General features: G+C 47.9%; 1 protein-coding gene across 1 annotated transcript; it reads left to right on the top strand.

Moving 5' to 3' along the window:
* Positions 1-13,589: 13,589 nt before the first annotated feature.
* ARX (aristaless related homeobox) lies at positions 13,590-25,193 on the top strand. Its single transcript, XM_030575225.1, has 5 exons — positions 13,590-13,980; positions 15,465-16,140; positions 18,485-18,530; positions 20,962-21,290; positions 24,028-25,193. Exons 1-5 carry the CDS (start codon positions 13,788-13,790, stop codon positions 24,266-24,268), a joined length of 1,485 nt encoding a protein of 494 aa, XP_030431085.1. The 5' UTR covers positions 13,590-13,787; the 3' UTR covers positions 24,269-25,193.
* Positions 25,194-27,006: the final 1,813 nt, after the last annotated feature.

The following is a 27,006-nucleotide window of genomic DNA, read 5'->3' as shown; positions in this document are numbered from 1 at the left end:
GGTCACACTATTGCTATAGGCATTCACATAATATTAATTAATCTCTGGACAGTTCATCACAGTATGTACTGGACCCACTGAAATACATGGAATGGATTCTCTGGAAGGCAGGCTCTTCCCTGGTCATTTAAAGTCTCAGGTCAGACTCTGGAGGGGACATCCCAAAGTCACCTGTTTATTTTTTATTTTTTCTTCTCACTTGTACTCAGTAACCACATTTGTACTGAAACAACAAAACCAAACAAGCATTGCGTTACGCCGCAAATATCTGGAAGCAGATTGTTAGTTGCCAACCTCCTCTCCCTACTACAAAAGCAAGCTCCAAATTCCCATTGCTTGATATACTTAAAAATAGAATAGATTGGTAAATAAAACAAAACATTTGTGAATGTAGCATGAAGAAAAAATCCCATATCACAGGATATGGACTAAATTATGTAATTAGCCTTTTCCAGTTCTAATTTTCATGAGTCAATATTTTTGCAGTTTTCCTTCCTTGAGTTCAATTTTGTGTGTATCTTCTCAACACTTCAATCAGTTTGCAAGACATTTTTATTCCTTTCTGTGACTAACATCACTATGCAGCAGGATACACTTGGTGGTCCTTTTTTCTTTTCTTGTGCTTCCCTTCCTCTGTTTCCTTCCAGCTCCCAAGTCTCTGTCCATGCTATTTATATGGCCTTGAGTAACATACTATCTTAGCACCTCACAACCATTAAATTATTTATCTTCACCACAACCCTGAGAGGTAGGAAAGTGCAATTTTCCCCATTTTACAAATAAGGAACCAGTGCCTGCTTCAGGCTTCAGCAACTAGGCACTCCTGCACCTGTCTCACCTGCCTCACCCTGAAAGGGACTTTGGTGCCTACACCCAGACCAGAGAAAGGTGCCGCTCTCTGCTTGGGATTCACAGCTGTGAACCCTTTCCTGGAGTTAGGTGTCTAAGCCCTTTCTTACACATAGCACACCTGGAGGAAGACGCTAAGGCACATCTGTAACAGCTAGGCCAGTGGTTTGTGCACTCACCCAGGCTGTTAGAGTCTCATGTTCAATTCCCCCTATGCTCAATGTGAAGCAGAAATATGACCCCAGGTCTCCCTCCCTCCCAGAAAAGAGTGCTGTTGTTGGTCTCTCTCAAGCTCTTCTGTTGAAGCTGTTCAACTTTGTATACATAAACAGGGACTGGAACTTGGTCTCCTACCTCATAGGGACTGCCCCAACCCCTGGGCTTAAAAAGTCACTCATTCTTTTTCTGGTCCAATAACTCTTTTATACAAAGTGGAACAGCTTCAAACGGAGAGATTGGCGATCCTTGCCCCTGAATATTCCACATCCACGCAATTAGGGCACCCTGCTGGGAGGTGAAAGACCTAAATTCAAAACTCTGCCCCACACCATGCATGGGGAGAAATGAACTTGGTCATCTAGATCCCAGGGGAGTTCACTAACCACTGGGCTAGCAGTTACAAGGGCACCACCGCTATTTTGTACAAGGCCAGATCTGGTCGGTGTCACAGAGTCCCCGAGTGATGCTCTGGAACTGCTCCCCACAAAGCCAGTCAGGACTTTGGGGAGACTCCTCTCCCTTGGAGCAGACTGTCTTCAGGGCAAGAAGCTCACACGGCTTCACCTCCTGGGTCTTTCCTAAGAGCATTCAGCATATGCCCCTTCATGTGCTTCCCACAGTGAGTCCGCCCAGGCGGGGTCCTGGGGAAGCCACCGGGTCCTGAACCCCCACTTCGCAGTCAGACATGACTCTTAGGCAGCCAGTAAAACAGAGGTTTATTTAGATGACAGGAACACAGTCCAAAACAGGTCTTGCCAATACAGACAACAGGACCCCCTTTAGTCAGGTCCATCTGGGTCCCCAGGGAGGCCACAGCCCTGTTGAGAGGCCCAAGCCCCATCGGGGCTCCCCTGAATTTCACAGCCATCTTCCAAAAACTGCCAAAACCCCCTCCAGCCCTTCCTCTCTGGGCTTTGTCTCTTTCCCGGGCCAGAAAGTCACCTGATCTTTGTTCTCCCACACCTTTAGCATCCCCTTGCAGGAGGGAAGGGCCCAGGCCATTAGTTGCCAGGCGACAGAGGGTCGGCCATAACTGAGGCACCCACACAGTATTCAGAGGAAACATTAAAACCAGTCCCACTTCATCACAGGCTCAGAGCATGCCTACCATTTTGGACTCCACAAGAACAATAGGTGAGGTAACGACTAGTTTGAGACTCCCACTGGGGCTTAGGCACTTGAGTATCAAGATTTAGGTGGCTATGTGCATGCCCAGTACCATGGGGACCTTACCAGTAGAAATTTAGGCACTTATGAACTTTGGGCACCTACAGGGTTAGATGCTAGTTGAATGGGGGGAGGGGTACTGAGGATCTAAATTTTGGATATAGATGGCTAAAGTGGCATTAGGCACCTAAATCCCTCAGTGGTATCCCTTAGCCCTGGATGACATCACAGTGATTTCCAGCCCCATAGCAGCCTGGCAGTAGGAGACATGCACAGCTGCTGATGCACAATCTTCCTTCCCTGAGAGATGTTGCTGAGAGAAGCCTGGGTAAAAGAGTGCTGCCTGTTCGGTGGATAGTCTCCAAGGTTTCCAAATGGATGACACCCTGAAGAACACTCTGCTCCTGCCAAATCAACAAGGCCCTGTCAGTGTAATGCTTAGGCAGGGGCTTTCACAGTCTAGAGTCCAAAAGAGTGTGCCCGGGATGCACTGCTGCCCATTTCCACATGCTTGGGTGCCACTATGTAGCAAAGGGGAGTGTGTGACCACACAGCTATGTTCCACCTCAACCTACTGTGATGTGTCAGGTGCATGAGGAAAGCAGGTACAAGTAAATGTTAAAACAAGGACCTTGTGTTTAGAAAATACCTTTAAATTCAGGATAAATGAAATGTGGGAAATGTCTTCCATACAGGGGTGTAGCATGTGGGACTCACTCTATGGCACCCCCTGCTGGTCTCTTCCAGGAATTAGCCCTACCGGCCTTGGAGTGCCCTCTGCAGGCCAGTATCCCACTGCCACTTGGCCCCCCATGTCTCTCCCTGGAGTCCAGTGCCCCTTTTTCTGGGTTGCTGTCCCCTGGCAGTAACCCCTCAGTCTCAGGGTCTCCCCTCCCCAGGGAACCCCCACCCACTATCCCCACCTCACCTCAGGCACAGGCTACGGCCAGTCACCAACTTGCCCCTGCGCCCAGGGGCAGACTGCAGTGTCAGCCACTCATCACAGGCAAGGTTGGGTCTGGACCTGGAGCTCCCCAACCTCCCTGGACTTTCCTCAGCTCTGCTTCACTCTAGGCATCCTGAGCTTCCCAGCCAGCCGTGGCCACCACCCCTCTCTGAAGGCAGAGAGAGACTAGCTGGGCTTCTGGCTCACAGCCTCTTATGGGGACCAGCTCGTCCTGACTGGGGTGTGGCCCCAGCTATTACTGCCTTCCCCAATCAGCCCTGGTTTTCCCCTACCCTAGCCCTCGCAAAGAGCTGTTTTAAGCCCTTCAGGGCCGGAGCAGGTAACCACCCAGCTAGAGTGGGATAAAATGTTTTTCCTTTGAGAGAGGTGCACCCCTCAGATCTGGGGTTCAAAGATCATGCTAGTTGAATGGTGGCATCCTATGACATAAGCTAAACACCACATGGGCTGAAGCTTACAGCAGGTGGGCTGCCTACTCCTTCTAATTGACATTGCTGGTGTTTTTCTGTCAGGTGCTATACAGACAGGGAGTTCTAAGGAATCAGTTTGAAAAATAACAATTAGTATTTAAGAAATACTCCCAGGTGTGTCAACATCTCTATGACAGCGAATGACCTAGAGTTTAGCCCATGGCAGCTGTCATTGCTAGGAAATAAGCATAGTTATGATGGAAGGGAAACACAGTTTGCATAGAAATAAAGAGGAAAAACAGGCAGGTAAATTTCAAGGTGTATTTCAAAATTAGAGAACTGGAAGGCTACAAGAGTTCTGCTTAAAATTAACTTTCCTTTGTTTGCATTGTAGGGTTCAGGAATTGTAAATGATGAGAGAGAATCTGCATTTTTCTCTCTCTCACGCACGCACACACATCCCCTCACACCCCGGTCTTCTCTGATCCCTTTCCCCTTACCTCATACACATTAATGATTTACATATTCCATTCCTCACAGAACTGGGTTGAAGCATCTAGGCTGGGGTGAGCAAACTTTTTGGCTGAGGGCCACATCGGGATTCCAAAACTGTATGGAGGGCTGGGTAGGGAAGGCTGTGCCTCCCCAAACAGCTGGGCCCCCACCCCCTATCTGCTCCCTCCTGCTTCTCAACCCCTGACTGTCCCTCTCAGAAACCCCAATCCATCCAACCCCCCCCAGCTCCTTATCCCCTCATTTCCCCCTCCCAGGACCCCCCACTCTAACCGTCCCTCCAGGACCCACCCCCTCTGCCCTATCCAACTGCCCCCTGCTCCCTTTCCCCTGACTGTGCCCCGGGACTCCCTGACCTCTATCCAACCCACCCCTTACCATGCCACTCAGAGCACCAGGACTGGCAACCGTGCCGCCCAGATGGAGCCAGCCATGCCGCCACGCAGTCTACAGCACCAGGGCACACTGGCGGCTCTCACAGCCATGCTGCCTGGCAGGAGCTAGCAGCCCTGCCGCCCACTGTGAGCTGAGGCTGCAGGAAAGGGCGGACAGCAGGGGAGGAGCCGGCGGCTAGCCTCCCCATCCGGGAGCTCAAGAGCTGGTCAGGACGGTCCCATGGGCTCTGACGTGTGCAATGGCCAAGAATGTCAAGGATGAGAGCTGAGGACTGGAGAAGCACTGGTTCTCAGGCACAGCCCTAGGATAGAAGCATAGTTTCTACCTTTAGCTACAGCTGCTGGACTCCTTCCACTTACAAAATAAACAAATATAAATCAAACATAAGGGGCTTTTTAACTTTGAAAAATAGTTACTATTCATTATATTAACTATTATCATATTATCATCACCCTTTCTACATAGCAAAAAAACTGTGTTAAACTCCAGTTACAGCCTGTCATTTATGCACCAGACCAGCTCCTGAGCAGAGTTGAAAGGTGATTCACCCACAGTGTTAGGAACCCATCATCAATGTCACTGAGTTTAATGGAAACAATATTGGCTCCAAAGCACTAAACACATTGTGTGTACACAAACTACGTGTAGAGTTCACCATGGTCTAACCCAGTTAGACAAAGTAGCAATCAGTGGCATAGGTGGGCCTTAGTGGTTAGGGTTAATCTGAGGTAATCAACAATTTACCATGTGTTGGATAGCCAGTTACAACTCCCTTGTCCACTAACATAATTAAAACAATCTTGCATGAAGTAAATTATACTTTTGGGGGGGAGGGATAGCTCACTATGTATTGTGAGGATTGACTTTCCTAGGAGACAGATAGCTAAGTGGTTTGAGCATTAGCCTGCTAAACTCATGATTGTGAGTTCAGCCCTTGAGGGGGGCCATTTAGGATTCTGAGGCAAAATCAGTATTTAGTCCTGCTAGTAAAGGCAGGGGGTGGGACTTAATGACTTTTCAAGGTCCCTTCCAGTTTTAGGAGATTGGTATATTTCCAATTTAAAAAAAAAGAGCTAGTTCTACAAACTTTGGCATACCAAAGCTGTATGTAGCTTGGGGACAATGTTCAAACATGTTTGTCTCCATGGGAAGACTAAACCCTATTTTAACAGTGACAGTGGACCACCATGTTGTAATTTGGTGGTTCCCAAACTTGTTCTGTAGCTTGTACAGGGAAAGCCCCTGGCCGCTGGGTTGGTTTGTGTACCTGCCGCATCCACAGGTTTGGCCAACTGCAGCTTCCAGTGGCTGCGGTTCGCTGCTCCAGGTCAATGAGGGCTGCTGGAAGAAGCCGCCAGTATGTCCCTTGGCCTGAGCGAACTGCGGCCACTGGAAGCCGCGATCAGCTGAACCTGCAGACGGGGCAGGTACACAAACCAGCCTGGCTAGCCAGAGGCTTTCCCTGAACAAGCAGCAGAACAAGTCTGGGAACCTCAATCTAGACCATAGGTTCTCAACCATCCAGAGAGCACAACCCAGGACATTTTTTAAGGAATCACAGCCACCCTCCCTTTTCTTTTGACTAGATAGCAAAGTGGTCCCCAAACTACCTGCTGACCTTGTAATACAGGTAAGGAAAAGGTTAAGAACTGACCTAGACAAACCCAAAGAAAACTTTGATTCTTTGTGTAATGTACATGTAACCACAATGTGCTTCATTGCCTTTAGTGTTGAGAGGAACCCGTCAGGAACTGATGAAAAACATAAACATATTTTAGTATTTTTTTATTCAGATGTCCTTTCCTCTTCTTGTTACTTGGTTAGGATGGCCCTTATTTCCCTTTACTGTGATGGACACTCAGTTACTACAATGATGCCCTCTGGTACAAGAACTACAGCAAAATGGAATTTTCCAGAGGTCACTTGGAGTTTCCCCAGCTCTTCTACAGGAAGCTGTTTCAATTAAAGCCCCTGAGCTTATAGCTGAGTTTGTCATAAATCCAACAGAATGCTATGGCGCTTTTGGATCTGCCCTTTCTTATCCAAAATAAAGTGGAACATTGAGTTAGATGTGATTTTTCACACTTTCTGTCTGGTCACTCTAGGTGGGGGTAATTGGTGCCTATATAAGACAAAGCCCCAAATATTGGGACCGGCCCTATAAAATCAGGACATCTGGATCTGGCCACCCTAGCTGGGGAGCGCCTCTCCCCCGGGCTGGCAGCTGCCAGTGATCCATCTCATCCAGGGGGAGCTGCACAGGGCAGGATGAGCTGCTGTGGCTCCATGGGTGCCCCGTCCCTGAGATCAGATGCTGTGCTAACTTCACCATGGTCCGTAAGGCTAGTGGTGTGATTGGACATGAGGGTTTGCTGCTGTGGGCTGAGTGGGCTGATGGCGGGCTGAGCAGGGCTGGTGGGGGGCTGAGTGGCTCAGTCTCCTGCCAGTCTGGGGTGCCAAAGGCACTCAGCCTACTGCTACTCCGGGGTTTCGGCTGCCAGCCCCTTGCCAGTCAGGAGCTCAGCCGCCAGCCCCACTCTGCCTCCTGCCAGCCTGGGTGAGCAGAATCCCAGGCTGGTAGCGGGCTTAGGGGGGGTTGGCGGCCGGGATCCTGGCTGGCAGCAGTTGGTGGTCAGAACCCCAGACCAGCAGCGGGCTGAGCGGGGCCTGAAATCCTTGTCTAGGGTTCCAGCCACCAGCCTGCTGCCGGTTTGGGGTTTCATTTACTCAGCTGGCAGTGGCCTGAGCAGGACCGGTGGCCAAGACCTCAGATAATAACAAGAGTTTATTTATATAATATAGACATAGAGAGAAACCTTCTACAAACATTAAAATGTATTACTGGCATGAGAAACCTTAAATTACAGCGAACTTGGCACACCACTTCTGAAAGGTTGCCGACCCCTGGTATAGAGTGACCATATGTTGTACTAAGATTCTCCTGCTTTTTTTTTCCCCTGTGAGTCAGTATAACTTTTGCCAGCCCAGAAGTTGGGCAGCCAAAGTTTTACGTTTTCACAATGTTTTCTCCAACTTTCATAAAGTAAATACATAGTTAATATGAGTTTAAAAGGCCAGGGACACTTCTTTATGAAGAATCAATCTGTATAGCAGATCATGCCCACAGACGATCCAGAAAAGAAATTTGAGGTTGAATTTTTTAAGGTTGTGATGGATAAAGCAGTATCTGCTGTTGATGAAAGGTTTAATACCTTGCAAGTACACCATGAACAGTTTGGATTTTTGTATGACATAACTAAATTCAACAAAACAGGAAAACAAGAGCAACTAATGACAAAATGCAAGAACCTAGAGAGCCTCCTGAAGCACAGTGATAGTTTTGATTTAAATGGACTTGAACTGTACGAAGAATTGAGTACACTGTCATCAGTGTTGCCACATGCAAAATCGGTGATGGACATTGTACAGTTTATTCATACCTGCAAACTTGTTGACATATATCCTAATGTGTACATTGCCACTCGTATTCTACTGACAATTCCTGTAACAGTAGCATCAGGAGAACGGAGTTTCTCAAACCTAAAGCTCATTAAAAACTATCTCCGCTCTACAATGAGTCAGGAACGCTTAACTGGTCTTGCTATTCTTGCAATCGAACAAGACATGACTTTGTCTTTGTCATACGATGACATTATTACTGATTTTGCAGCCAAAAAAGCCAGAAAGATTGCTTTTAATTAAAAACAAATCTTTGTTTCAATTCCTCTTCATATAAATTTCCAATAAAATTTTGATAAATTAAAAAATATATATTATTTGCATCATTCTGTCATATCAGAATTTTTTCTATAGTGCTGCTTCTTTAGTGCTAGTCCATCAGCATTACAGTGTGCTTAATTGAGTTAAACTGGTTTTAATAACGTGAATGTGGCAAGTTTTCCAATACTATAAGCTTATGTTTGTGTTGCTAAGAGCAGATCAGGCACAGGGGCACCAGTTTAATAATCTCGCCTAGGGCACCATAAATCCTAAGGCGCCCAGGGTTCCCTGAGTTGAGAACCAGATCTTCACACAGCACTTGCAGCCCGCCTTGAGAGGGCTGGTAACCGCGAATGTATGGGGGCCAGCGGTACGGTGGACCTGTGGGGCGGATATGGGGCTAGGCAGCTCCCGCCCCTTCTTAGGAGCCATGCGATCCGCAGCCCCCCAGCCCAGTGCATCTCACCCGGGGGACAGCTGCATTGCAGCCCCGCTCAGAGCCGCAGGAGGGGAGCACCGAAGCCCGAGCAGCTCATTACAAGAGCGTCAGCCGGACCCAGGCTACGGAGCCCTGCTTCTGTTGCCCAAGTGCCCAGGGAGGACAAGGCCAGTGTGGGGCAGAGAGGCTCCGCCTAAGGACTTAGCTTCGCGTGGGTTTGATGCTGTGCTGATGGGTTTATTTAAACAGGGCTGGTTTCTGATTGCCCAACCCTTTGCCCTCCGGAGCGGAAAGGGGCCGGGGCTCGCAGGGACAAGGACACAACAGGCTGTGTGTGTACCGAGAGCCGATCGATGTGTAACAGCGCTCCTGCCCAGCTGGCACGCACGCTCTCTCTGGAGCCAGCAACTGGGAAGTGGCAGAGTCTGCAGCTAGAGAAAGTTACTTTATTAGAAGCGCACTAATCAGACATGCCACTTCCGCTACCTCGGGCTGGCTGGGTGGGGTGCTAGAGATTACACGCCCAAGAGCCAAGTAATGATGTTAAAGAGTGTAGAGGAAGGACATTTGCCTTGAGCAGACTGAGAGTAGCTACTAGCCTGCTAAACCAGACCCAAACGAAGAGGCTTCATTGGCAATCCCATTTTCCACTCGTTTTAGACATTTCCATGGGCCTTTTCTTTTACACCCTGCAGAAGGAAACCATGGGTGGAACTGAGAGTGGGGGAAGGGATGGCTCAGGCTCAGCAAGGGGTTTATAGTTCATCGTCTCCTCTTACCACAGCTAGAACTGTGGGTGTGAATAAAATATATACCGTGTCCTGAGTGCATCAAGGTGAAGTGGATATTGCTATGAAATCAACAGTCGAGGAGGTTAATCTTGGCTGGTTGGAGTTAAAAAAGGCAAATATTTCCGTTTGTGCCCTCCTGCCTTTCTCAGCACTGGTTGTCAATCCAGAAGCTTGTTATCCTTACAAGGCATCAGTTTGTTTGGCTGATCTCAGCAAGGTTTTCTTCTCCAAGTAGAACTATAATTGCTATAATTCTACTGTATCATTTGGATCATTGCAGTATTGTTGTTTTCTCTCTCTCTTTCTCTCCCCCTAACACTGCAATAACGCGCTCCAGTGTTAAATTAGCAGGTTGCAGGGGGAAAAAAAGACCGTAAATGAATGAAAGTTTGTTAAAAAAAATAAATAAAACAACAAAATTACTTGGCAAAGGCAAGCTCGCAGCGCCGAGGATCCTCGCGCACAATCAGGGCTCATTGTCTCCCCTGCCATTGGCTCCCAAACTGGCCGGCAGGCTCCAAATGAAGTTTATCTCTATTGTTTAAATACATGTTTGGAAGAGGTTGAGCTAAATGTGGGGGGACCCAGGCAGAGCGGGGCTGCTTGAGCCCCTTCAGAGCATTTTAGTATCTCAAATGAAGGTGTTTCAGGTTCATGCAACCCCACGTACTCCAGATCGCTCCAGTCTGAGATTTAGAACCAATGCCTTAGTGCACGTTTCTGGCAAGTGTCAGTAAAACAACCACAAAATAATGCACCATAAACTTAACCTCTGCAACACATTTCCCCATGTGAGGAAAACGGTTTCTGAGTCTCTCCTGTAAACATCAAGTCCAAATGGTGTAGACAGCCCCAATTTGTGCAACAAATAACAGATTTTTACAGCTTTGTAATCTCATGCAGGATGCAGTATTAAATTTGTCATTTTCATTTTAGTTATTGATCGTGAAAGCGGATAAAGCCGATTTTTTTTTTCTGTTTCCAGATAACAGGGTATCAATCAGACAAGCAACCAGGGAGAACAAGCCAGAAGTGTTCTATACCCATGCGCTTAAAGTGTAATTTATTTGCTTAATAGTAGAGAGAGAGGATAAATTAACATGTTAACAAAAATTAGAAAAAATAAAAGCAGGAGTTCCCTTTTGCTCGTTTATGCTGTCCACTAATTCTTCTTTTATAATGACCGTTCAATACATTATTGTATATCTATCTATATATATTATATAGATATATATTGCAAGAAATGTGCAAAAGTAGCCTTCATTTAAAAAAAAACCTAACCAGTAAAATCCGGTCAGTCAGTCAGTAAGTTGGTTGCAAGCTCTGTATCTGTTATCTGTACGTTTAATACCTGATTTCTAGGTTTGTTTTTTATTATAATTGTTATTGGCATGGCGCTCAAGAATAGCAATAACTGCGAAGGGATAAATAGAGCTTTTGAAGTTGTGGAGTTGAATCGTGACAATGATCGCTCGAGGGTATATGTGAAAATGTGTCTGGTGCTAGGATCTCTTCTCTCCCCAGTTAAAAAGACTTTCCTTCCAAATCGCGTTCTCACTCCAGACACCAGCATTTCGGAGCGACGATTAGAAAAATAAAAACTGGCAGGCAAAGCGAACAGGAATACTCCTTCAGTGCAACACAAGGAGGAAATCTAGCTTGTCAGAGACATTTCATTAAGGGGGGTCAGAAACTGGTTATTGTATTTTGGTCACACGTATGTATCATTAAAATGTAGCTTTGTGTAAAAATGATGTGATCGCATGTTCATTGATTGTGTAGAAACGAACACCCAGCCCCGCCTATGTATTTTTAAAAGGCATAAAATAAGAGGAAATAAATGCCATGTAGAGTCTTTATGTGCCCAACAGCTCTGGGGAATAATTTCTGACTTGATGGTTACCTTGTACATAAATAGAAATATATGTGTAAAGTCAGGCATTATTTTCAAGGTCTGTTATTATATATTATATAATATAGATTATATACATATATTATATAATTAAATCATATACACGCTTCTTATTTACAATTCGCTCTGTTTAAAGACTCTCAAGTTAAGGATCCCGCAAGAAAACTCTGTCTTGAGGACTATGTATGTGTCTGATTAAAGGAAAAATAGAGCTGTCTCCCACCCAGCTCTCCAATAAGTGAATCATCTAAGTGTGCGAATGAATTATTTTAGGGTGACAAAGAAAACAAAAGCGAAATCCCTCCAACGTGTCTCGTGTGTTAGCAGGATGGGAACTGGAAATGCACATTTTATCAGGAGACGCACAGATAATTAAAACATGCCAATTAAAATAGAACCTCAACTGTATAAACGGTGAACTTAAAATTCTGCTTGGGATGTAAATACGATCGCTCGGTCAATGAGCACGAAAAGAAAAATCCCAGACGTCTTTCAGCAGCAAAGATGTGTGTAAAGTGTCTGAGAAAATGTGTGCTTAAACCCAGAGGAGGGAAGGGAAAGGTAAGTGAGAAGCGAACGAAATCTTCTGGGTTTGAAAGTCCTGCTCCTTCCCCGGGGATCTGGTGGTTCTATTACCAACACTTCATGCAGCTCAAATTATGTATTAAATACTTCTGCCAAGGCAGCCCCGGAATGTCTATCGCACATTAGCATTTGAAAGAGTTATCCAGATGTTTATTACAGTAAAAATCCCAATTATGAATCCTTGTATTTTTAAATACTGACTGTAAGCGATTCAAGTATGTCCTTTGTAAAACGCTTTTCCTTTGACACATTCAATGAGGCAGACCGGGAAGGAAGAAAACCAGACATGGATTTCTTTCTTCTGCACCCCCTCCGCCCCTTGGCTTTTCCTCTTTGCTTCTCTCTTGGCCCTAGACTGCTCTGCAGACATCAGCAAGGAAATAGTGAGTTTGCTAGATACAGCGTTAACTCACCGGTCTTTGGAATTACCATTGTAGGTATCAGCTCTATTGTCAGACCCGTTTGCTAGATTTAAAACGTCCGCCCTTTCACAATGATCTCAATGTCATGCGACATTGCTGGGTTTCCAGTTTAAAGGGAGATAGACACTTTAGTCCTTTTGTTTCCAAGCTGAAGATCCAGATGGAAAGTCAATAGCAAATATGTTGATCCAGATCTCTATTCTTATTCTCACAATTCCTTCCAATTAAATTGCTGGTTTATCTCAGGTCAACCTTGGCAAATGAAGGATTCGTCCTTTCGGGCACTGATTTCCCCCCATCCGCCAAGAATATAACTTTTATAAACAATTTTACATCTAGCAATTAAAGAGAAATTGGTTGTCTCGTGTCTCCTGCCACTGGCTTTTTATGTGTCTTTTCCCCATCACCCAAGCCATGTTGCCATCTACATACCTCCTTTTCTGCTGTTAAACCAATAGTCAAGCTTAACTAGCAATAGATAGCAAAAAGAACAGGAGTACTTGTGGCACCTTAGAGACTAACACATTTATTTCAGCATAAATAAAGGTGCCACAAGTACTCCTGTTCTTTCTGGGGATACAGACTAACACGGCGCTACTCTGAAACCTATCAATAGACAGGTAGTAGATCTGCAACAAGTGCGATCTCATCTGTATTATCCCAGGGAAAGCATCTGAGCAAAGTTATTTTATTTTCAAACGATTACTCAAAACATGCTTTGATATTTGAAACCCTACCCCAGTAGAGAAGAACGATCAACTGGAGGTGTTGTGAACCGCTTTGAAAGCAATCACTGAACCTCGCAACCTCGTTGTGTAACAACTCGTACCCCTCTTTCCCTACCCCCTGCCCAGTCATTTGGAATTGGGGGGAACAATTCCTTTGACAGACGCTCCCTTCCCCCGGCGGGAGAGCTATGGGGGTCAGTAGTGGCAGTAGCTGCTGAGAGATGGGGGAATAGGAGGGCGGGGAGCGATGGGTTTGGACTCGTTTTCTGGGCGACAAGGCAGGTGGAAGTGAGCGCTGCTCCCGGGGAGGTGCCGAGGAACTTTTCCGCGCCGGTGCTGATCCCCGAGTGATCCAAGCCGGACTTTGCTCAGAGCTGGAAGCCTGAAGCGGCCCTGCCTCTGGCGAAAGCCAATCAGCGGGCGGCTCCCAGCACGTGGAGGAGAGGGACTCAAGAGCAAAGCAATTGCAGCTCACTACACTTGTTACTAGTGTCCTGAGCAGGAAGAGGGGCGAGTGGAGCCGCTGGTGGGGGGATTAAAAAACACTCCAGCCCAAGCAACAACAACAACAACAAAAACAACCAAAAAACCACCAACCCAGCCCCACACACACGCAGCCAGCCGGCCGGCCGAGCGAGGCAGCTCCTTACTGACGGGAAAGCCAAAGCCATGAGCAATCAATACCAAGAAGAGAGCTGCTCTGAGAGGCCTGAATGTAAAAGTAAATCTCCAACTTTACTCTCCTCCTACTGCATAGACAGCATCCTGGGCAGGAGGAGCCCCTGTAAAATGAGATTGCTCGGAGCTGCCCAGAGCCTGCCTTCTCTGTCTAACAGGACAGAACAGGACAAGGCCGTGCAAGGTAAGCAACAAACGGCGGGTTGCAAGCAAAATCAGCTGGAAAAAGAGAAAAGTAAAAGTGCTGCTGGGGGGGAGAGGAGTGAAGGAGGAGGAGACCCAAAGAAGAAGCTCTATAGGCCTGTTAACTGCAAAGCCATTCAGCGCGCTAACCCCTGCTGGATCGCTCCCAATCTTGCCCGCTCGTTTTCGATCGCTCTGTCTCACACCGGGAGCATTTAGTTTGGTCAGAAAAGTAATATATTTATAGCGATCGGCTTATGTAAGCGAGAGGTCAGAAGTAGCAGTTGCTGTTGGGATTAGCTCACCCCACCCCCTTCCAGCGTGTGGTCAGGGGCTCTCTGAGCGGCGGAGACCCTGTAATTCCGGGGCTCTGAGGGTGTTCCGCAGTGGGGGAGCATTGCCATTGCCTCGGGCGGCTTTGGTTTAACGCGATCGTATCTTCAGTTAGGATTATTCTCCATTATTAATTTGATTGTGCTAAAGCTCAGCCCAGAGTAAACTCCTCACTTTGCATGGCACTGGGCTGGAACTGCGGGAAACTGCGGCTTCCTTTTGCTCTGTCCTTAGCCTGAGAGTTCGTCGTTGTGCTTGGGGATTTACCATTCATGTCAGAAGTGAACGCTGTGATATTCCTACCCCAGCTAAACCGGATTCAATATTTTTCAGTAGTTTTATTTATTGAGACTCAATATCGTTAAAGAAAAGCTGGAGCGGGGGTGTGTGGAGATCTTGCGTATTTGTTGTGTGAAACATGTCTCTGATCTCCTGTATCAAGTTCACGCTTGCTTTTGAGCAAGAAGGGGACTTTTAGTAATTCACAACCAAATCACACTTCCCATCTCTTTTCGTTTAGGGCAGTTTCTTCCAGCTCTAGGGCGGTTTAGCCTCTGGGGACATCATTCACAGCAGCGGGTTTTCGTTCTCCTTGCCAAATAAACTTGCAATGTAGAATAATAGGCTGGTTTGACACATTAAATATCCATTGAACACCGGTAGGGCAACGGAAACGAGACGAGCTAGAGCATCTCGGCCTTTGGGTTTTCCCCCCAGGTTCCCCAGGGCTATTTCAGACTCCGGTGGTAGCACGGAGCCCTTGGGTTAAAGGGGAAATGTGTTCTGCAAAGGGGGGGCGGGGGGAGAACCGGGCCGGAGAAGGGTTTGTTGAGCCCGCACTACAGCCGGTGCCTGTTATCGGGCAGCGATGAGCGATGGTCGTTTTATGCCGCCGGCTGCCAGCTGCAGGAGAGAATCAGGCGGCTACACCGGGATGGACCGGTGGCAACTTTCTAGCCGGACTCTGGAAGGGGGGAGCCGGAGGGGCCGGTGTGGTTTCAAGCTGACGCTGGTGGGGGTCTCCGCCGGCTGGGGACGGGGCTGGTGTCCCCGGGGCCCCCCGGCGGGTGCCTCGCTGGCGCGGCTGCCCTGACCCGGTCTCTCTCTCTCTGTGTGTGCCCCGGCGGGCTGTGTGTGTCTGTCTCCCAGCAGGATCCCCCAAGGGGAGCCCCCCGTTCGAGCCCGCCGAGCTGCACCTGCCCCCCAAGCTGCGCCGCCTGTACGGGCCCGGAGGGGGCCGGCTGCTGCCGGGGGCGGCCGGGCCGCGGGGGGAGCGGGCGGAGGGGGCCGCCGCCCCGGCCTGGGACACGCTGAAGATCAGCCAGGCGCCCCAGGTCAGCATCAGCCGCAGCAAGTCCTACCGGGAGAACGCGCCCTTCGCGCCCCCGCCGCCCGCCCTGGACGAGCTGGGGCGCCCCGAGGAGAGGCCGGGCCCGGCGGCCGCGGGGGGGCCTGAGGAGGAGGACGAGGAGGACGAGGAGCTGCTGGAGGAGGAGGAGGAGGAGGACGAGGAGCTGGAGGAGGAGGACGAGGAGGAGCTGCTGGGGGAGGCCGGCGGGGGGCTCCTGAAGGAGGCCAGGCGCGGCGCGGCGCCCGCCGCGGGGCCCGACGGGGGGGAGCTGTCCCCCAAGGAGGAGCTGCTGCTGCACCCGGAGGACGCCGAGGGCAAGGACGGCGAGGACAGCGTGTGCCTGTCGGCGGGCAGCGACTCCGAGGAGGGGCTGCTCAAGAGGAAGCAGCGGCGCTACCGCACCACCTTCACCAGCTACCAGCTGGAGGAGCTGGAAAGGGCCTTCCAGAAAACCCACTACCCAGATGTCTTCACCAGGTACAGGCTAAGGAGGGGTGGGCGTGCGGATCGCAGCCTGCCCGGCTGGGCACAGGGCCCTTCCCACCCCGCAGATCAGCTGCCACAGCTCCCCTGTGCTCAGAGGCAATTCCTGGGGCTGGCTGGCTGATGGGAGAAGGCCCCTTAGCGCTTCTTTAATGGCCACAATCACCAGGCGTTTCCTCTTGGTCTCACCCAGGCCTTTCCTGAATCCCCCTTGGATCAGCTGGGAAGAGAGTTCTCTCCTCCCTCCACCCCCCGCCCCCACTTTAATCAACTTTAGAGGCAATCTGTAGTGTAGAAATCGCTGCTCTGCTAGTGGCACAGGAAAGGAGAGAAACTTCTGCGATTAGTTTGTCTTCACTGCAGAACCAGTTGGCCACAGGCGGGTAGTATCTGTCCCGCTCTTAGCTAAACCACATCATGTTATATTTTTATCCCAGGGCTTCATCCTTCTTCAGATCTACCAATAAGCTTGCTGGGTATCAGTTACGCTTTTCCCAGTGCAAGCTGGAATCCTGCCCTGTCCAGGGAAGTCCTGTAAAAAAAGATCAAAGTATTCCGGCTTTTGGTTCTTAGAATATTTAACTAGATAATCGCTCCGCTAAAATACTGTGTGTAACATGCTTAACTTCTGCATATGGAGATGTGTAGAGAGATACAAACTTAGATCGGAGACAGAGAGGGGTGGAGGTGATATTCTTATACACATAGTAGGGTCTGTTGTTGTTGCTTATACGCTTCGTCTACAGCTCATTTACTGTCCTTGCCCAGAAACACAGAGAGGAATTTTCTAATAGGAATTAAGTGTATCCTATGTTTATTTACAGTTCTGACGTGCCCTTTCCCATTCTCCTTTCCACACACGCCGCTCCATTCTCCTTAGCCCAGAAACTCGTTTGATTTACGCTACGTGCTTTTTTTTTTTCCTTCTTCCCCTGAATAGTGAAGCCAGATCCCGAGGAGATAGTGTCAGAAGGAGGGGGAAAAAATAAAGAGAGAGTAATCTCTATAAAACGTTACAAACACAGTCAGAGCCCCAATTTCATAGATGAGCGATACTACACTCACCGGTGTAACTAAAAAAAAGGAAAATCAATCCTCTTTTGAACAAATAAAGCAATGCGGCGTGGAAACGCTCCACTCTGGTACCCAGGGTGCACTTATGCTCTGCTGCAGCTAGCAGATTTCTGCTGCTTCCAGACAGCAACGAAACTCTTTCCCCAGAAGACACAATGTATGACACCTTTAACAGTCCAAGGCCTTCCATGCCGTTTTGCGCTGCCTGAATACTGCAGAGCTGCGCTCCAGAACGGGTGGTTTAGCTACAATATCCTGGAGGGAAACGGGAAAAATCCAACAGGCCTTTTTTTGCGGTCCCCGAGCCTTTTCTCTGGCTGGGTATTAAAACAGAAAGCTTCCAGCCGGCTCGGAGACGTGAGTTAAAATGTCAAGCGCTTGTTGTGTAGCGAAAGGGAAGGCGGCTCGTGTTTGGCTTCCCTCGGGCTCGAGGCTTTGAAAGTTGCAGGTGAGGCTGAGGGGTCTGAAAGAAAGCAGCCTCTTTGCAGCCCAGGGTCCCTTGGCCAGCCCAGCTCTTTCTTTTTAGCGGAGGGAGATCCAATTATGCTCTGAGCTCTCATATTTTAGGTAAACAGATTATGAGCAGTTTTATAACATCTTAATGGTTTCCGATTTGCCTTAATTATTGCAATAATAACTGCAATGAAAGGGTAGGGTTTCAGCTAAATTGATTCCCCCTGTGATGTGTAGAGTTTGCGGTGGGCATTGGAAATACCAAGCGTTTAGTGGGTTTGAAACGAATTAGTTTTTAAGGCACACACCGAACTCCAAATTCCAGGCACAGCTCGAATGTGACGGATGAAGATAATTGCGGAATGGCCTAACCCGGGGGTGACTTCGCCCCCTTTGCCCTCTAGCGTCTCCTGATCGCTTGCGGAGGGGAAACGTGTAATAAGCCCTTTCCCTACTTTGCTACACGGGTTGCGGGCGTTGCAAGCAGACGGGGTGTGAGCACTAGGAGCCAAACTGTGCGCAGACTTCAGCCTCCGCGGAGTTTGGCGGAGCAGACTATGGCTCCGGGTATTGGGCTGGGGCCGTCCCTGGTAGGGCTCCATCTCCATGGGCCATGTGGTGGGTGCGCTGTGTTTGCTCTCAGCCCAGGCACACGGCAGGGGGCTCGATCCTGCTCCCATTCATGTCCCCCGGAGCTCAGCCATTGACTCGAGCCCCCCCGGCGGGGCTCCGGGGACAGGGCAGAGCTGCCCCAGTTGCCCTGCGGGAAGTCTCACGGCGCGGTGTGTCTGTGTGGTTGTTTCCCTCTCAGGGAGGAGCTGGCCATGCGGCTGGATCTGACCGAAGCCCGAGTGCAGGTGAGTCCGGGCGAGAGCTGGGGCGGGTGAATGGGGGCCTGCGCGGTCTCCCCACCCCGCAGAGAGCCGGTGGATGCCCGCGGGGCCCTGGCCAGCCAAGCCCAGCAGCGGCCTCTGGGACGGGACTCAGCCCTGCGCGGGTGGGTTGGAACCCATCCCTGGTGCCTTTGCCGATCCTGCGGGGTGTTCTCCAGAGGCACGCTGCGGTGGAGAGGGCGGGAGGGGACTCCTCTCACCAAACCCCCAACCGACCCCAGTAATCAGCAGGCGAAACCCAGTTGGATTAAAATCGCCCGGCCACGCGGGGTTTTGGTTGTTAGACAAACCCGCTCTGCTCCAAGCAGGTATTTGGCCGTGATTAAATCTCCAATCGGGCTTCATAAAAGCCCACTTAGTGCTAGAACAAACAGGGCCATTTGAAGGCGAAATGTTGTTTGATTTCCTCTCCGCCTGCACAAGGGGCTGGCTAATGCTATTTGATTTCCCATTTTTGATAGCAATAAGCCCGCATTGATCTAATAGTGAGTGAGTGCAATGCTATTAAAGGTGTTTGCAGCCCCATACCAGAGTGCATTTCCTAACCCAAGTCTCATAACCAAAGAGACGATAAACATTGGGATGCCCTGATTGCCAACAGAAAACAGATGTCTCTGGGTCTGAAGCTGAGCAAATCACTTTACAGTTAAAATCAGGCGCTGATAAAGCATAATAAATTCCATATGGCTCATTTAATACACAACAGCTTCTTGCATTAGAGGGGCTAATGATGAGATTTGTCCCCTCCTCTCTGTTGACACATTTCTCCATTGTCAAACAGAGATGTGACAGCAAATCAGTATTTTCAGCTCAGGGGAACAAGTCGTGGGAAAGTTAAATAACTTTTAAAAAGAAAGACACCCCCTTTCTCTCTCCTCTTATTCACTGGAGAAAATGTAATTAAGGGAATATGAATTATGAGAGTCCCTTCGTTTACCTTTTGGGTGTACTCAGACTTATTAATTCAATAACGGGGAATTGCAGTGGGGACAGCTTGCTAATTGAGTTTTAGCTGGGAGAGACGATCCGGTTGTAGAAGATTTTGGCTTCCTTTAAGGACATTAAGTCTCTTCATACGTACGTCTACACACACCATTGTTGCCTTTATTCGTTTAGCTGCAGTAGAGATGGGGTTTCATAATGTTCTGCCAAACGTGAGCTATATTTAAAGGCGAAAACTCAACCCCCACCGCTCCACAAATTTAACAGATTGTGTCTCTTTCAAAGGCTCTCCTTTAATGTGTGATATTTATTCTTTGATATGAAGCGAACATTTTCCGTTAAAATGTGGTGTTTTATTAATCCTTCTGTTTCAAAGAACAAGCACATTTTGATTAACGAATGTTTAGGGTGAGATTGCAATTCCGTGGCTGGCTAACAAAGTCATGTAAACTAAATGCTAAGAGTACAGCTGGGACATGCATATTATTCCTTCAATAGCTTCGCGATTTTTTTTTAATATTACATTTTACTTGCAGTCACGATTTTGTATTGCTTTTAATCTTTAAAAACCTGAATGAGCCTAAAATGATACCATTTGTAAATATTAACTTCAGTGAAAGATACCATGCAGATCTTAGTGTGGGTGTGTGTATAGATCACACCATAAAAATAATATAGTTTTAGTGGGAATTAATTTTAGAACATTTGACTACAGCAGTAATGTTTCAGTTAAAATGTCCATAAAAGCAAGCATTATTGTATGCTGCCAAAACCACCACCATGCTGTCAAGTATTTAAATTAAAACGTTTTACTCTCCACTCAAACCAGTAGGATTCCTCTGGAAAATGGATACACGTTAGCTGAAAAAGAAACTTCCGAATATTGTACATGTTTTCAGAGAATCATTATACTGTGTGGTAAATGTTACGTATATTCAGAGTATTCGGTACACACGTGTTTGCTTATTTATACCTGTGAAACGTAAATCCGGAGACGAGGTATTATTTATATACTTACTATATAGCATAAGCAACCATATTAAGGATAAAAGGCTTAACGGGTTAGCTCCACCCTAGCCTCATACTTTGTTCCAAAGAGGCAATCACTTTACCAGCAGGGTAAATATATAAACCAGTAGAAGGTGATAAAAACGCTTTCATGAAAGGTAACCATGCACGCCCACTTCAGGGGTTGTTTAATCCTGTCTTAATGTGCGAGTTATTTGACCAACCAGGCCATTTATTACTCCATGTAATAACAACAAAGCCCCCCCTCCAAATGTTACCTAGAACAACTGCCATTTGTAGTCTAAAATCCTATCCAGTTCTGCCCTGCCTGCCTGCTGAGGGTTTGGGGTAGAAACGCTCGAGACCTGTCCGGAAAATGTCTACTGGGCAAAACATTGGGAGATGAGGCCAGAAATATTAAAACCAATTTTCTTTTGGATTTCAGGTATGGTTCCAGAACCGTAGGGCTAAATGGCGGAAGAGGGAAAAAGCTGGGGCTCAGACACACACCCCAGGTTTACCTTTCCCTGGTCCCCTGTCAGCAACTCACCCACTCAGTCCATACCTTGATGCTAGTCCTTTCCCTCCTCATCACCCAGCTCTAGACTCCGCCTGGACTGCTGCTGCAGCAGCTGCTGCTGCCGCCTTCCCTAGTCTACCTCCTCCACCTGGTTCTGCAACTTTGCCACCAAGTGGGACTCCGCTAGGCCTCAGCACTTTCCTGGGCGCAGCTGTATTCCGGCATCCAGCCTTCATCAGCCCTGCATTTGGCAGGTAACACGTTCAGCGTTTTCCATTTTCAAATGCGGTGTATAGTATAACCAGTACAGGGGGTGGAGGTCGGGAAGGAGAAAGCGTGTGCCATGAAACATGGCTTTCGGGAGCCACGGCTGCCTACTGCAATCCAACTTGTGTGCAATTAAGGCAGTTCTCTTGCCTGGATTAGTTAGGCACCTCTTAGTTGAATTCACACTACAGATTATTCACGGGGAGGTAGGGAGGGGAGGACAAATGAGGGGAAATGGCAGAATTCCAAGCACTTGATGTCTGCATGCTACAACCTGACTCATTAATGTACAGTGCTCAGAGTCTCAGGTGGAGGTTAATGTTAATAGAACTGTCTTGAAAGAGTAGCAAGAAAGTTTTCGAAGAGTTGCGATGGTGTGAGGCTTGGTGGCAGTGGGTCAAGAAGGAAAGGTAACGTCTCACCCTGAGCTGGTATCCCTCAAGTGACTTGGTGCCAATGATGCTTCACCGGTAGAGCTGGGTGAATAATTTGTAGCGTATAATTTGATTAATTTTGCCTCTTTTGCTGTGCACAAATTGTCCTCGAGCATCCTATCGTTTTCTTGAACGTATTAGTTATTTAAAACCATTCACAGAATTATAACGACTCTGGGTTGTAGATCTCTCGCAAGCAGTTAATTGTGGATTATCTGATATTCGAAATTCGAGCTGTGTTGGTTAGTGTTGATTGGACGCACAGGTCACATGTTACGCTTCTGTTCCCTGACTAGATGAGGGTAACTCTTATTGGAATCAGTCACCATGAATATTCACGTCTACTAATTCAGTATCTGCTCTCTGGAAATAGTCTCTTATATTTGGTTGACATTCGGGGTTTCCACAAACATTCCTGCCCCTCACATCACTCGCTAGAGTATTTGTAGCAAGGGAACACAACGCAGGCGAAGCATTCAATAATTAGTAGGACTCGTCCTAAAAAATATTTTAGAGTATTTGCCCGGGTCTATTTCTCAGTGTGTTTTATACCTAAATCTACTAGTCGTGTAAAACACTGAAACAAAAGAAACGATTCACGTATATTATAGCTTCCTTTATTTAAATGAAAACCAAATGATGAACTAAAAAGTCTGTAGTTAATCACACAGACAGAGAAACAATAGAAGGATTTATTAAGTTGGAGAGAGAAGTGAAAATAAAACTGAATGTAACTGCAATGATCTCTGTTTAGGAGAACAAAGAAATAATAGATTCATCCAACTGAGCAGCCACTTTAACAAAATCGTCGGGAGGAAAATAAAAAAAATCTAAGTAAAATTAGTTTCTTAGTCTACACCAATACAATTAAACAGTTTATGCATCCGATTGTAGTCAGTGACTCAATTTACCTAATGGAACAAGTGATGTTACAGTGCTGTCACGCCCCCTGCTTAGAGCGATGATTTCACAGTTTATCACTTCTCTTGTAGCATTAGTGCAGTCCTTCTACGTTTCCCCCCCCCTGACAACAAATTGAAAAGTGAACTGTAAAAGCTTACTAACTCAGCCTGGATAATGGGCTATAAGATTAAAATAGGCATGACAGAGCAAATATACATCCACCTTGAAATGTAACATTTCAGTATGTATTAGGTGATTTAAAACTGTTAAATTTAACAAGTTCACCACAACAGGGATTGCCTCCCACTAATCAAACCTATCATTGTTTTGATATTTTATATAGATAGTATCGCTAGATTTTACCAGTAGAATTAGGGGTTCCGAAGAATCTAAAAGCTTGTGTTAAACTGAGCAGCAACTGACCTTTTAAAAGGAATGTGTTCCATTTTTGCCAATGTTAATACTTAATATCTGCATCAAAGCCTCAGAAAGAAAAAAAAAATCGCAGCAGCCAATATGGGAGCTTAGCATGCTAGGGCTTAGTATGTAGACCCTGATGCCTTCAAGGAACACAGTTCAGTTCCTAGCCGTGATGATGTCAATAATCACATCCTTGTTTAATGGAGAGTCTGTACATCTTGATGTGCCAGTCAAGGGGGTCACTTGCACTCTTCAGAGTGACTGCTCTGGTGAGAGAAGTAAGAAAAACTAGAGGGAAGGCATTTAAAAGATTGTGTCATTGAGCCTGGATGCTAGGTTGCTGGATAATAATTGGCATTCCACTGTGAGGAAATCAACAGGAATGCCACTTCCTGCTGGTATGGGCATCAGTGCTGAGGAACGGTTAAGACACTTTGGGCATCAGGACTAGAGAACCTTTAAAAGAGGAAGATGATTGTGGAGGGGGGAAGGGGAAAGGTAGAAATCCACTGGGGGAAAAGAGAGGAATAGTATAATGGAAGAGTTTAACGTGTGCAGCGTTTCTATTTTAAATGATAGCTAAGGAGAAAACAATCCCCCAAAGCGTTTCATTTTGGAATTCCTCTCCCTATTAAGTGTAAATCACAGTATCAACTGCTCCTGACAGTGTGCTCTAGTGTGAGCGGCTGTCACCAGCAAATCTGAGAGAATTAGACTCGCTTTTTTTAATCTTTTGACTGCCAGTGTTGAGATTTTTTTTCAACGTCTTTGTCTTTTCTACATTAGTGATAATACTTCGCTCCTTAGCTCTGACATGAACTCAGAGCTCTTAGTGGAAGCGAACAGGGAAGGGAGGGGAAGGAACAGATATGACAACGCTGGTCACCTTAATCTGACAGAACAACAGCAACAGACACACGCACATAAGTTGCCTTGGTTTTGACCAAAATGTTTACTTTACTTGCAGGCTCTTTTCCACTATGGCTCCCCTGACTAGTGCTTCCACTGCTGCTGCCCTACTGAGACAGCCCACTCCTGCCGTGGAAAGTGCAGTGCAATCAAGTGGGCTATCAGATCCAGCAACAGCTGCAGCAGACAGACGGGCTTCTAGCATAGCAGCTCTGAGGCTGAAAGCAAAAGAACACGCAGCTCAGCTCACACAGCTCAATATTATCCCTGGAAACAGCACAGGGAAAGAGGTGTGCTAAAATAAATAAAGGTCACCTCAGCTAGCATGAATCAAGACCAAATGGAAAAAGAGGACCAGCGATTAAGACATTGGATAGGTTCTCGGGTTAGGAACTTGAAGAAAGCAAGCATCAGCACTCACATGAGTGAACCAACATTTACAAGCTCCTGAATAAGTAACTCCTTGGCTGGTACATTTTAAAAGTGTACACTACATTAATTTCTTCATTGGAGATTAGACAAAAAGAGCTCCTAATAAGATATTATATTATATAGAATTAAAGTTACATCCATCCCCACTCCACACCTTTTCTGGACATCTGGCTAAATAAATAAATAGCAATTTCCAAAAAAATACCGAAACCTCCCACACAGCTTCTTAAAATAACATCTTAGGATGTTAAGTTGGTCTATCAGGAGCACTGGAGAACTATTTCACATTATTGTAGCCAGCTGCATAATGTCAACCGAGGCTGCTGCCAGTGCAGAATGAAAGTGAATTTGATGCTGTAAGATAACCAGTGCACTTAAAGGATAGGGGTATATCTTTTTCTTGTTATATTCTTTAATACGACACCAACCAAGGTTTTTATATCAAACCAAAGGGAAATACACTGCTAGAATATGGACTGTTTAAGTCACTAAACTGTGATTATTGATTCTGTACATACCATTGTTATAAAAAAAGAACAGAGCTTTGTATATTTGAAATGTTATAAAACAATTGCACTCAGTGTAGTGTTGTAAAAGTTTGTCATTCTGTAGATTCTTACTGTGTTGTAGATATAATAGGGTTCCTAGACAAATATTTATGTACAACCCCTTTATTTAACTTATTAACTGTAGAGGTTTCCGAAACTCTAAAAAGGCAATGGTACAGTACTTTTGTGTAATGTCGTTATTGTTAACACTTTTCCTTGCTATTAAGTGGAGAAGTGCCACACTCAGAAAATAAAATATATATATATAAATATATATGTTTAACAAAAAGAATTGTGAAGGATACATTGACGTATATGGCATTTAATAGCGTCATTGGAAACAACCACGGAGATACCAGCGGTGTAACAAATAGGGGTTATTATAACTGTCTCATAGATTGTTACCCTCAAAACTGCTGTAGGAGGAAGCTGAGATCCCTGTCTTTAGTAGGGGCGGGCTTTTATTGTTTTAAGTCAACAAAATAGGAATTTCTTTTAAAAGATTGAAGGTGGAATATGTTTCTGATACGCCTGCCCTAAAACTCGGAACAATTTGAAAGTCGCTGAGCAGCAGAACCCTCCTCCAGTCATTCGGGGCGGGGTCCAGCATGTGTGTAGCTGTTGTACATTAACTGGCCTACAGACTTCAAGTCGGCCCCCACGTGCTTTCAGGGCACCGCTGATTTAGCCGAAGGGAAGTAGGCAGGGCGGGGGCAGGTGGCAGCAGCAGGAAGACACCGGCGCCCGAGGCCTTGCAGCGCAGGGGAATTGTGGGAAGCGACCCTTGTAGCCCCTCTTGTCGAAGATGGCTGTAGCTTGGTGGTTCCCGCAGTTATTCCTCCCCCGGGCCGCTCCCAGTACTGCGGGCTGCCAAGGCCGAGCCCTGTGTAGGGCGGCGACACTGGCGAGGAGGTTCAGCCTCGGCCTCTACACGGGTCTGTGTGTGTGTGGGGGGGTGTCTGTGAGCGGGGCGCTGTGGCCCGGTCCCTGCACTGCTCCGGACGGGCCCTGCGGGGCTGGTTTGCCTGCTGCCCAGGGAAGGGGCGGCGGGGCGGGAGCACCAGCAGCAGGGGAAAGGTGCCCAGCGCTAGTCCCGGCCCCAGCGGGGGAACAAGCTCCGGGAGGCCCGGCTGATGACCCGTGGGCCGGGCAGGAAACGCCTGGCAGATCCGCACTCCGCTTCTAGGCGTCGGGGCCAATCCCGCGCCGCGCCCAAAGCGGGCGGGAAAGCCCGTCTCGTGCCCGGCGGCGCTCTCCTGTGGGTGCCGCGGCCGGCCGGGCCCGCCCCGCCCTTGCCTCAGGGGCCGGGTGGCTGGGCGCGGCCGCCGGCGGGTTTCACGCCATCGCTTCTCCTTTCTGACCCTTCTCCGGAGCAGAAGCAAATCGCCAATGGCCGCGCCCGGCCTTGTGTCACCAGCCTCCTAATCGGGGCTCCCTCTGCTGCCGCAAACACGCCCGAGCCCGCGGCCCCCGGTTCTTTCACCGCGCTCCAGCGGGCGGGAAGCTCATCCCGCGCCCCGGCTCCCCCCACCCCCCGCAGGGCCCCCGCTCGACAGCTGACGGGGCGCGCCGGACAGACTCCCGGCAGCTTTTCAAAGCGGCCAAAGAAACCAATTTTCTTCTGCCCCGAAACCTCCGCCGGCGCTGAATGCGGGGGGCTGGAGGGAGCCACTGGAGCGCGCTCAGAGGAGTTTAGGGGATTTTCCCGAATGATTTAATCTAATTGTGAGCATTACTGCGGAATGGCGGCCCGCGCTGGCCCGAAGATCTGGGAACGCTTCGCCTCAATGCGAGGGGAGCCTGACCCGCGGCTCAAGCTCCACCGAGCCTCCCCCCTCTAGCCAGAACAATCGCCAAAGAAACATTGACGCTTGGATGCAGAGCCAGGACTCATGGCAACCCGCTTCTCTCCCAGCAGCTGCTCTCGCATGTAGGAGCCAAGCAGAGTTCCCAGCCCAGGGCTTCCCTCACTCCCTGCTCCGCTCCCGGACGGGCAGAACAAGAGGGCCCAGACTGCTGCAAGGCGCAGCGCCTGCGGGGGCCCGGCTACACAGTCT

Source organism: Gopherus evgoodei, chromosome 1, assembly GCF_007399415.2.
Source record: "Gopherus evgoodei ecotype Sinaloan lineage chromosome 1, rGopEvg1_v1.p, whole genome shotgun sequence".
Taxonomy (NCBI): Eukaryota; Metazoa; Chordata; order Testudines; family Testudinidae; genus Gopherus; species Gopherus evgoodei.
Note: the sequence above shows the minus strand (reverse complement) of the source record. Positions and strands in the feature narration are given on the sequence as shown.